General features: G+C 41.4%; 1 protein-coding gene across 1 annotated transcript in view; it reads right to left on the reverse strand.

Annotated features, from left to right (window-relative positions):
* The window catches only part of CDH8 (cadherin 8), a 334,233-nt gene extending 329,339 nt beyond the window's left edge, over positions 1 to 4,894 (reverse strand). The window contains exon 1 of the mRNA XM_028095485.2: positions 4,643 to 4,894. Within this exon, the coding sequence (XP_027951286.2) occupies positions 4,643 to 4,894 (252 nt within the window). The remainder of the gene's footprint in view (positions 1 to 4,642) is intronic.
* Between the last annotated feature and the right edge of the window lie 7,863 nt (positions 4,895 to 12,757).

Below are 12,757 nucleotides of genomic sequence, written 5' to 3' on the forward strand. Positions count from 1 at the left end.
CCCTTTATTGAGAAACGCTACTTGTATTAAATCTTATTGGATTTACGTTACTTTTTGACAAGGCCTTCCACTATTTAGTTGAATTATTCATTCATTTATTTATACAAAATATTTACCAAGCACTTCTTATATGTAGGCAGTGGTTTTGGTTCTGGGGATGTATTAGTGAAAAACAAAGGAGACAAAAATCCTTTTTCTTTGTAGAACATGCATTGTAGTAGGAGACAAATCATAAACAAGACAAAGTATAGAATATGTATAGAATATGTGAGACATAAAATCTTTAAAAAAAAAAAAAAAAGGACGCCTGGGTGGCTCAGATGGTTAAGCGTCTGCCTTCAGCTCACGTCATGATCCCAGGGTCCTGGGATCGATTCCCACATCGGGCTCCCTGCTCCTTGGGAGCCTGCTTCTCCCTCTGCCTCTCTCTCTCTCTCTCTCTGTCTCTCATGAATAAATAAATAAAATCTTTAAAAAAAGAATATGTGAGACAGTGATCATCAGGAAGAATAAAAAATAAGCACAAAGGATATGAAACATTAGAGAGAGGACATTTATTTTTTAGACAGAATGCAACAGGGAAGACTTCTCTGTGAATATGACTTTCAACCTCATTTTAATTCAACAAAAAATATATCACTGTGTTACTTCTAACCAAGGGGACCCTCAGTAGTCCTGCCCTATCCCCATGACATTGTATAAACCCTCCATCCAACTAGGGTATCTAAGTTTTCACTCTACCCCGTCTCAGTCTAAGTGACAAGTCATCCTTCAGCCTTCCAAACACACCTAAATATCACCTCCACCTAAAGCAACCTGGGATAACTGAAAGGACTCTTCTTTAGGCTCCCAATGTCTTATGCTCACCTGGTGATGTAAACTGTCCAGCCGTCCACCACTGCAACTACACACACACACACGCACACACACACAAAATTAAGAATACAATCATGGATGCGACTGGGTGGCTCAGTCAGTTAAGCATCCGACTCTTGATTTCGGCTCAGGTCATGATCTCAGGGTCCCGGGATCAAGCCTTGCGTCGGGCTCTGTGCTCAGGCACAGTCTGCTTCTCTCTCTCTCCCTCTGCCCCTCCCCCACCTTGCCCACCCCTCTGTAAAATAAATCATTAAAAAAAAGAATACAGGGGCGCCTGGGTGGCTCAGATGGTTAAGCGTCTGCCTTCGGCCCAGGTCATGATCCCAGGGTCCTGGGATCGAGTCCCACATCAGGCTCCCTGCTCGGCGGGAAGCCTGCTTCTCCCTCTCCCTCTACTGTTCCCTGTGCTTGTACTCTCTCACTCTCTCTGTCAAATAAATAAATAAAATCTTTAAAAAAAAAGATTATAATATAATCTTTGGCTACGATTACTATGTGTAGATACTATGCGTACATGATTTCATTGACTCTTATATACTCTTATTTATTTATTTGGATAGCTTTTGAAGATTTTTAGTAACTTCTCCAGGGTTAACACTCAGAAAGTGGCAAAGGCAAAGTTCAAACTTCTGGAGAGTGCATCCTGGAGGGCTTGTTCTTTCTCTGCACCCAGCTGTCTACCAATATAGTAAAAACACACAACGGACAATGTGAAGGGTGTATGTGAAGCTCTGAAAAGCCAGTCACTCTAAAACTGGCTCTGCCCTTGAGCTTGAACTCAGCTTGCGGCACCGAGGCCCCCGCCAACCGTGGTTCACAGGAGGGCCTTTTAAAGAGCAGGTATGCTCCGAAGTAACTAACGCTCCTCAGCCAGTTCCTGGGGAGAAGCTCAGCGATGAAGTGGTTTCAAGCTGGATGTGGAAGAGCGTGCAGAGATAAAACACCGTAAAGCACCGGTGGGCACCTTGATATGGATCATCCCCACACTCAGCCTGACTTACAATCTAACGCAGTCACCTGAAATGTATTTTTGGCTTCACTACAACCCAAGAGCCTCAAAGGCTAAGCTATAATATTTCAGGAGCAATTTTCTTTAAGGGGAAATATGTATGATTGGTAATGTTTGCAGCAATTTCTTCAGAAAATAAGTTTAACTCTGATTTAACAATTGTTTGTGAACTGGCCAGGGTAGAGGAAAGAGAAAGAGCTAATTCATAAAAACAGTCATAAAGACTCAGGAACATTTTGGCCATTTCAAAATCTTAGGGTTCACTAGCAACATTTCTGTGATTCAGAGAAAGTGGAATTGCTCAAATATTAAAAAGTCACAAATCGATGCTGAATGCCTGGCTGTTTGCTTCCACCTCTATTACTTAATTTAAAGAACAGAGTTAAAATTAGTCATCAGACTCCTACGAATCCAAAACAAACCCCAATTTAATTACTTTTTCTACTCAGAGAAATATGGCAAGTTCTCCTGGGCATAGCATGTTTGGTTATTTATATTATATGAGATACTATCACAGTGATACACTTCCATAAAGAAATAACTAATACAAACTGTGAGAAAATATTCACCAATTACTCATGCATGCATGTGCCTGTAGATCCAGAATTTCCTATGGTAGAAAAACAACTTGCCTGAGGGCAGGCTAAAGTTCTAAACATCCAGGAAGTAGGACTTGATGGACTCTGCATTCCATATTCAATGACTCCTTTTTTAAAAAAAAAGATTAAGGGTTTTATTATTTATTATTTGTTTTTTAAAGATTTTATTTTTAAGTAATCTCTACACCCAAGGTGGGGCTTGAACTCACAACCCCGAGATCAAGAGTCGCATGTTCTACTGACTGAGCCAGCCAGGCGTCCCTGTATTCAATAACTCTTAAGTGCAAATGATGGTTTAAACCCATGGCAGCTAGTTACTAAAATGTAACGGGATATGGCAGGTAAAATTATGGCCGTGGGAATCCCCAACTTGATTCAAACTCAGAACTTTTCTCAGCTCTATGATCTTGTTTTATTAACCCTTCTAAGCCTCAATTTCTGTACTTACAAAACAAAAAACAGAGTGCTGGTCAAGAAACCCATAATCAAAACCCACTGGGCCAGATGTGTTTGGAAATTCAGTTTTCCCATTTAGAAACATACGAAGGCACATAAACTGTAGTATGGTGAGCAGCACTGAGCAGGAGCACCCTGTATTCAAGCTCATTAATGTTTCTGCCAGGAAACACATCAACAGTCACAGTAATGGGATGCATTATGACTATAAATAGCCTCAAGTCAGTTTCGCTACCTGAGTTCGTATCAGGCATACAAAAAAAACTTTCAGAGATTTTTATATTCTAGACATATGAAAAGAGGTGTGTGGATGTATTTTACACACATATTGTTTGTATACATGTGTGTGTTTATACACACACACACATAAACACATACATATATATATACAGAAATGGGGGGAAGCTATTGTTAGAATCAAATAGGATTGTGCCCACAAAGTGCTCTTATATTAGTGGTCAATACATAATACACACTCAATATTGGCCAGAGTATGAGCTCCTTGAAGGCAGAGATCATGGTTTTGTTCACTGATACACTCCCATGTGCCTAAAAGAGTGTCATACACATAGAAAGAGCTTATTAAATATTGAGTGATTCATGATATCTCCTCATCCAAGTAGACTAACTATAGGCAATGAGAAAACATAATCCTTGGAGAGTCTCAGTTTGCTTTGCCAGACAATGAGGTAGAAGCAGGAATGCACTACTCAAAAGTTCTCAGGAAAAGACAAAGAGAGTTAACTTGGGTCTTAAAGATCAATATTTCATTCTCTTCTTATTTTCTTCTAAATCACCTCTTTTGGGAAATGAATAATACTGGCACGATTCACTTCTTAATCTGACTTAGGAAAATCAGCTACTGGCAGGCTTATAATTGGAATTCTACCTATGATGAAAGTGTGTGAAGCCTATGAATGCTTCTGAGGGAAAAACCGTGTATAGTCTTCAATAACCAACAGTGTGATTTTGGAAAACACTTAACTACACAAGGAACATTTGTCTAACCTGCCAACAACAACCAAACAAATGGAAATCCACCCACGTACACATGCACACACAGCACTGTCTGAGATTCTGATTGCATACACTTGATCCGATCTGACGACAAATGAACTAGTTTCCTCTTGCAAATTTTACTGAATTACAGTACAAAGCACTGTGAAGCATCCACTCCAAGAACTTCCCTTTCTCCGTCCTTGGTTAATGACGGGAACAACAAACAAACCACAAAACTGAAACAAGAAAGGAGAAAAATCTACCTGCAACGGGAGATACACGGCCTCGAAACAAAATGACACAAATAACATCTTAGGAATCGAGGTTGTAGGAATTCAAACCGAACAAAAACGTACACCTCTTCCAAATACTTAAGCTAGAGAAAAAGTATGGCGTGCAGACTTCTCGTATGAAATGAGAAAGAAAAGCTTATTTGCACATGCATTACCCAAGTATTATTGTACCTCATGGGGTGAGAGAGGTGGGGGAGATCAGCTTTCACCAGAAGAGCAGTCTGTGTACATTTAAAACTGTTATGGTGGGATTATCCATTTTCCTGAAGAAACCAATAGGTAACTAAACTAACCATCTGGCCTAAAGTACAACAGCTAAGTGTGCCAACAATCCTGACAAGTCTGATGTTAAAGATCCAAAGAGGAGAAACAGATCCTGAAATTGGGATCTGAAAAACGTAGCTTACCCGGCCAACGAGAATCGGTTCAGGTCCAGAAAACTCTTCCAGGACAAACATTTGATTCCAAACCCAGCCTCTTTTGGAGCGGTTCAAAATCCGCTGTTCTTCAGTCAGCCTGTTTAGTTCCAAAGGGGATCCACTCATTAAAACTTGAGACTGATTCATTGGAGCCATGTAAATGCAAGGGGGAAGAGTAATCCATAATATTATTAATGGAGTCCAGAGATCCAAGAGCATTTCCGCTAGCCGTTCTGGCATGGTCCCACCAGTTAAGCAAATCACCATGAAAATGAGACAATTATTTTTTTTGCCTCTGGTCTGCCGCCATCCAATTCATCATGCAGTGCGGAGCATTTACTTACAGCTCTGCCACGTGTTTATAGCACAGGAAACAGACATTATCTATGCTGCTTTTCTAAGACTACGATCCATTGGTGTTCCTTTTCGTTGAAATTCCCTGCAAAAACAAGGAGAGAGAAAGCTAAAGGTCCATAGCAACAGGTCTTAAAACAGAATCACTGCCTTTTAAAAGCACCTAAATGAACAAGAGCAGGTATTTCCCAAACTCTTGAGTTAAAAGAAAGTGGATGAGGAGTCAGGAGGAGGAGATCTTCTTATTTTTTTAAGCTTTACGTAGATTTTAGTATTTATTTTGTATCTATGTTACTTATCACAAACCAATTCAGTAACAGAAGTTCTTTCCTGTCCTTCCTCCCTCTCTCTCTCTCTTCTGATTTAAAGATGGGTCCTAGGGCGCCTGGGTGGCTCAGTTGGTTAAGCGACTGCCTTCGGCTCAGGTCATGATCCTGGAGTCCCGGGATCGAGTCCCACATTGGGCTCCCTGCTCAGCGGGGAGTCTGCTTCTCCCTCTGACCCTCCCCGCTCTCATGCTCTCTCTCTCTCATTCTCTCTCTTAAATAAATAAATAAATCTTTAAAAAAAAAAAAATAAAGATGGGTCCTAGTTCACTCTATGCTAAGCTATATGAAGAAACTAGCCTCTAATGGGTATTTTTTTTTTTTTTAATTTACACATGAGAATGGGAAAAGGAAATTTCCCATTTTTACAGTCTTTGCTGCCACGAGGCATCAGAAGCGATGGTCCAGTTCGGGGTGCAGAGTGCAATTCTCTGCCAGGATGCTAATAATGAGTGAATAAAATTAGAATGCTCCCAGAGAGAAATTCTGTAATGTCCAGCATGTATGCTATAATCGGGATGGTGTCAGGGATCCCATTCTAAATGTACAGTTGAACAGGAGATTTAAATTATGAAAAGCTCCTTTGGGAATGAAATATGGTAAAAATACAATTTTCAATTGAGGAGATTCAGAAAGGGATGGGCAAAAAATTCCCCATTACCTGAGGTGTCAAATACATTTTTTTGCTTACCTTCAGCACGGCAAAATGTGTTTCTTCCCTCTCAAAAAAAATTATTTTTAAAGAAATAATGTTCACTGCAGATCCCAGAGAGAAGCCTTGTTGAATTAGATTAAATGGGAAAATAATTCCTCAAGACACCATCGGGATCGGTTTGGCTCAGGGAATTCGTAATGGGGTAGGGAACCTTTCACCCCAAGGTCTCTGGTTCCATTCTGGCTCAGAATGGGAAAGCAAGAAAATCATTAACATTGGCTGGGCCAGTGAGTGGCCTTCGTGAAGCCAGCTGAAATGGCAGGCCCGGATTTTGCAGCAAACACAGGCTGTATCTGATCTAACAAGATGGCCGGAGGGATCACCCGCTTGTTACCTTTTGCCTGGGCCCAGCTCAATCTCGAGGACTGTATACCTCAAGGGGCCCCACCCTGATGAGTGCCTACGGGAACCAGTGCAAAGCAGCAGTTATTTTGTAAACTGAAGAGTTTACAGATAAGCTTTCCGGAGGAAACCAGCTCAGAGAAAACAAGAGCCAAGAACAAAGTATTTCCCCCAGAACTGCAGCACACAAAGGGAAGGCCCGCTTTCCTGTAGAGCAGATTTCCACCAAGACATTCCCTCGTGCCACTGTGAGGGCAGACCTTTGCAGGCTTCAAGTTTAAAACAAAATTTGAGGGGCGCCTGGGTGGCTCAGTCGGTTAAGCGGCTGCCTTCAGCTCAGATCATGATCCCTGGGTCCTGGGATCGAGCCCCACGTCCGGCTCCCTGCTCAGTGTAGAGCCTGCTTCTCCCTCTCTCTCTGCCTGCCTCTCTGCCTACTTGTGCTTTCTCTCTCTGTGTCAAACAAATAAATAAAATCTTTAAAAAAACAAAAACAAAATTTGAAAATTCTCAATAAAAATATCTCCAAGTATTCATATCTTTCTGAATTGCCAAACCACTTACTTATTTAACCAGCATTCATAGCACGGCCATCATCTACCCTCCCCTCTCCTAGACAGGGGGTCAGGATGGTGCTGAGGGAGCACCGTAGTATGCTGCAGACTCTGCTGGGAAGGCACACGAGCCCGGGTTTGAATCCCAGCTCCTCCCACTTGCTGTCTCCGTCATGGTGGACGGGATACTGAAGTTCTCTGAGCTTCAGTTTTCTGTTCTGCAAAATGGCAATAATAATTCCTCCAGGCAGGACGGTGAGTCAGAATCAACACTCCTATAAAGCAGCAGGAACCCATGGGAAGCACTCCCTGAACTGGAGTTCCTGTGGTTTTCCTAAGTCAGACTGTGAAGGGGCTGTCGACATGGTCCCTGCCCTTGAGAGACGTTGGCAAAAAGGTCAAAGGAAAGAGCAAAGGGTTCAGCCGTGTGACCTCTACAGAAGGAGTGTGCAAGGTACAAGAGTGACACGAGGCACTCCAAAACCTTCCAGAAGGTGGGATTTGGGAAGGGGTAGGTGGTACTGGGGAGGAAGGAGAGATTTATCCTGTCCATGCAGCCTCAGTCTAAACTCTTCTCAAGCAGGGGCGCCTGGGTGGCTCAGCCGTTAAGCGTCTGCCTTCGGCTCAGGTCATGATCCCGGCGTCCTGGGATCGAGCCCCGCATCGGGCTCCCTGCTCGGCGGGAAGCCTGCCTCCCCCTCTCCCACTCTCTCTCTGTGCTCTCCTCTCACACTGTGTCTCTGTCAAATAAATAAAAATCTTTTAAAAAATTTAAAAAATAAACACTTCTCAAGAAAAAGGGTATACTCTCTCCAAATACACCATCCCTGAATGCTCAAAAGCCATGCATGCCCTTCTCTTGGACTGAGTGCTACAAAGACAAGAAGCCTCAGTGGGTTTTGAGTTTCCTCCAGCATCAGCCTGCGTGGGGACTGAATTCTAGTTAAAGAGCTACACTTTCCAGTTTTGTATCTGGGGTCCAACTACCAACAATAACAGCAACAACTATAATAATACCTAAGTGGTTTATCTTGAGGATGAAGAGGTAATCTTGTTAAAGCAATTAGGAAAGGCTAGAACGTACAGTTATTTTTAAATTGTGCCAAATACTCTGAAAGTATATTCTGGCATCTGCTCTGTTGTTAATGATTCTGGGATATGAAAATTTAATCCCATTTTAAACACGTAACAGACATTTCCTTGATGGAAGCCACCAAGTGGCACTCAGGAAGGAATGTGACATGAGGGGTACTCTACCTGAACTTACCAGAATCAGGTGAAAAGTGATAACAAACTCAACTATACAAATAATTATATAAAATGACATAGATTTATTAGTTAGAAAGGATGCATTAATAAAGGAATATACGCATAGCCAAAAATAGTACCTATTAACACAATATCTTACAGTTAGTTAAAGCTTACTATGCCTCCCACTGTTTTGTTCAAAACTGAGGCACAGAATTATTAAAGGACTTGCCCCCCCCCAAAAAAAAACAAAACCACCTGCAGTAAGGAGCAGACCATTATTTGAATCTAGGTAATCTAACTCCAAAATTCTCTTTCTTAACATAACCCCTTCTCTCATTATATAAATATTTGACGTCTGTATACTGACTGTCAGGCACTGGAGATGGTCAAACAGGTCAATGCTCTTCTCTTTAGGAAGCAAAGAGTCTAATTGGTACAGACTAAGAAATAGAGACAGTATTTAGTGAAATGCAGGCTGAGACGGGTTAGGGAAATACAGAGTGATGGGTATGCCACTCACCTTGGCAGCATTAGAGAAGGCTTCCTGGAGGAAAGTGGCATCTGAATGTTGAGAAGGAATTACCCAACTGGGGAACAGGTAGGTGTGAAAGGGCATTTAAGTCAAGCAATGAACAAGAAAAAGACCACTGTCTAATCCAGGACCTCAGGCCGTTTGTAAATCATTACTTACTAGATCTTCTAATCCATGATCTGAGCATCTGCTCGAGACCCACCAAATTCATCCTACTCATGGTCTCCACAGAGTACCTGTCAGCTAGGGTACCCTCTCCTCTGCCAGTTCTTTATGAAGAGGGAAGAACATGTTTGATTTCTCTAAGACTTGGGGGAACAGAAATACGTGCCATCCCTTGGACAGGGTATGGGAAACAGGTGAGTGGTATTCCAACCCAACTCCTCATTTTTCAGAGAAAGTAGGAATGATTTGGTCAGTGTCCTGCAGATGGTGGCAGAGCTCTGGGGAGAAGTTATCCCAACTCTACCGAAACCCTTCCTCAACCATACTGGTTCCACTGCCCTCCCCTGCACAGAACTTCTAGCACCCTCATATAACCCTCCCTCAGACTTTGCCAAATTCTTAAATCACCTGTACTATTACTTAAATGTTATTGAAAGTCTTATTTTTTGGTATTATTTTAGTATTATCTTGGATAATATTAAATCATCAACTCATACACGTACATATGTATGCATATGGCAAATCACCAAGAAAGACTATATACTAATATACATACATACACATTATATGAATACACACAGCTATGTATTTATTTACACCTACTCTGCAAAATAACCATAATGTAAATATTATTACTTTATCATCATTCCCATTTTAGGGATACACAAACTGAAGCACAGAGAGACTGTTATTTTAAATAATGTTTTATTTGCACTTAACTAGATACTGTCAGAGCCTGAGGTCATTTCTCTGTTAAAAAGGAAGACCAGTAACAATTAGACACAAGGGTATGATGTTAAATATTTAAGTGGCTCTCAGAAAGAAAAAAAGAATCCTTGATTTCCATAATGTAAATACTCCCTCCAATTTCAAGCTCTCAGTGTGGCCACTAACAAGTTCTGGCAGTTCCTGAAAATTTAACAATCAGCTGTGGTAACCCTAGTAAGAGTTCCTTTCCTGACACCCCTGGGGGAGCTTCTCAAACCTTAATATGCATACAAATCACCTGGAAATCTTGCTAAAATGCAGATTATGACCCAGTAAATTGAGGCTTTGTATTTGAATCCTCTCTCCTGTGAGGGCAGATGCTATGGGTTTGAGGATCATAGTTTGAGAAGCCTGGGGTTTGAGCAAATAAGATCATTTCCCAACTCTGACTTTTCCTTAAAATAACAAAGGGTTTACTGGTGTGGTACCAAGTCATTTCCTCCGTGCTCACGCACTGCCCCCCCATCACTGTGACAGAGTACATACATATATTCAGACTTTGAGAACGCCTGCACTGGTAGTAGGAATGAATGGAAGGAATTTTGTATAATGTCATAATACCCCCCAGCACACACACACCCATATGTACTTTATGCATGGATTGGTAAAACTGTCCCACTAACTGAACTGTTCATATGCACATACACGCTATCAGGAGGTGGTGAGACTTGGCCTTCACTCAGCGAAGGGTGTCTTGGAGAGTCTTCACTTGGAGAGAGATGAGATTCTACTGTGACAATTAGAACCATACTATTTATATTGCTTGCACCTCCGCCACAGGCAGAGCTAATGTTCTCTTTGATGATCAGAAAATAGCTTTATAGGAAATCTTGAGATGCAACCAAATGTTATGTCACTGTTATCAGAATTAATAAACATTGTGAATAGTAACTCTGTATATAAACTGCTTAACTCTACGCAAGGAAGAAGAAATTGAGCAAGGTTGTAAAGCTTGGATTAAAAAAAAAAATCAATTTATTTTTAGATCTTCCAACCACAGTATGTATGTCTGGCCAAGCAATCCACTTTATTATAATGCTGCTGCACTGATTTACACCCAGATAGTGAGATGAAGAGATTTTACAGTCTCTCTGGAATTCTTACAAGAAGTCTTTAGAATTTTCCCCTAAGAAAATATCTTCTCTTGGGTAACAGACTTGCAATCTGACTTTTCATTCATACACACATTTTAGAGATAGTTCTAATTACAGCCTGGATCTTACTCTGCTGTCCCCAACATTTTTTTAAGGTGAACTTGGTCAATTCTCAGATATGTTAAGTCATTATGCAAAAATATATTGCACTATCGATTTTGTAAATAACGTAGATTAAAGTTCCAAATGGTAAGCCACACACCGATAGGTGAAGTCTAAAATAAAAATGGGCTTTTACAGACACTTTAAGATTCAATCCAGCAGATTACTGTGGTTGACAGGAAATTATGCTTTTATTATCCACTGGGCTTAGTGGCCACAATATCTCATAGAAGCAAAAATGACACAGGACCAGAGAGTTTGTATTAAAAATGTTTCTGACCTTGAATTTAGAACCATTAGCAGGCTGCTTCAAAACAGGTAAATGCACATTGAATTCAAAGTGGTGTTTCAGGAACACAGACCGGTAGGAGATTCAGCGTGTGGCCCAAGGCAATTCACGCCAAGCCCTGGATGACTAGAACAGAACAGGCAGGGCTATATTTGGGTTTTAGAGAGGGAGGATTCTTGCATATGTCCAAATACAATGCAAGAGAATTCTCTTTCCTAAAACCTTCAAAATTCCCTGACCAGATTCCCTTGTAGAGTAGGATTCTAGATTTGTTGTTGTTTTTATACAGACACACACACATACACACGCACACACACACACACCACTATTCATCTCCCCATCGGCCACAGCCCTCTCGTCATTTTTCCTTGGTGTCATACCATATCCTTAATCCAGCTATTTACTTATCCAAAAGCATTTATCATTTGCTTATTTTGCCACCCAGAATATCCACCAAATCCATTCTGCTCTGTTACTGACACACCACTTTTTCTTTAAAGTTCCACAATTATTGGTTACCTTCGCAAAAATAAACGCCTTCTGCTTTCCCAAGGGGTCAGAATTGGTTCTTCACATGGAAGCTGTTCTATTTGTTATGGAAATTTCAGCATGGAATGACTAGGTCTGCGAGGAAGGCAAGGCCAAAATAAGGCCACTTTTCTAGTGTTACAGACCCAGGCCTTTATTTATAAAAACTTTCTTGAAATCATGAAATTAAGATTTAGAAGATATGATTCTACTCTGACAGACTCTCTTAAAGCAGAACTGTACTGAGATCATCTCAAAAAGATAAACAGAAATCCCATGCATCCCTTGTTGATTACAGACACAGTAATGCCAAAGTAATTTTTCAGGACTAACCTAAATCCCTCCTTCTTCATTTGAAAGCCACATCCTCTGCTGTCTTTAAATCATCTGCTCAAACTTAACAGAGACTGAAGGAGTGAAAACAATGTGCTCGCCCTTTGTTGGAAGACGTCATTGGAAGAGGTCATTATGAGGATGTGACCACCAATGGATCAGAGAACTGGCCCAGGGGTTCAAAGACTTCTTATCTGCTCCCCTGTCCTTGGAATTACATTCTACCCACTGTCCCCTCACTTGGAGTCACTTCAAGAACTCAGCCTTGAGGGAATAAGGTATTGTTGAGACCATCTGGACTGAATACATGACTGAACCCCACGGAGACCTCTATATAACATCTTAAGATTCGGGGCGCCTGGGTGACTCAGTCGGTTAAGCGTCCACCTTCAGCCCAGGTCATGATCCCAGGGTTCTGGGATCGAGTCCCACATCGGGCTCCCTGCTCAGTGGGGCGTCTGCTTCTCCCTTTCCCTCTGCCTCTCCCCCTGCTCATGCTCTGTCAGATAAATAAATAAAATCTTTAAAAAATAAAATAAAATAAAATCTTAAGATTTTAGCAGGGAGGTGTGGAGATCTACTCATCTTTTGACCACCTGAGAGAAAGCCTCATATGAGTTCCCTTGCGTATTAAAACTGCCACCTACCAGTCGGGAGTGTTCTGACTTTCTTTGGTCACTCCTTGCCCTC

Source organism: Eumetopias jubatus, unplaced genomic scaffold, assembly GCF_037043125.1.
Source record: "Eumetopias jubatus isolate StellerSeaLion01/CBP00866 unplaced genomic scaffold, mEumJub1_p1.0 scaffold_10, whole genome shotgun sequence".
Lineage (NCBI taxonomy): Eukaryota > Metazoa > Chordata > Mammalia > Carnivora > Otariidae > Eumetopias > Eumetopias jubatus.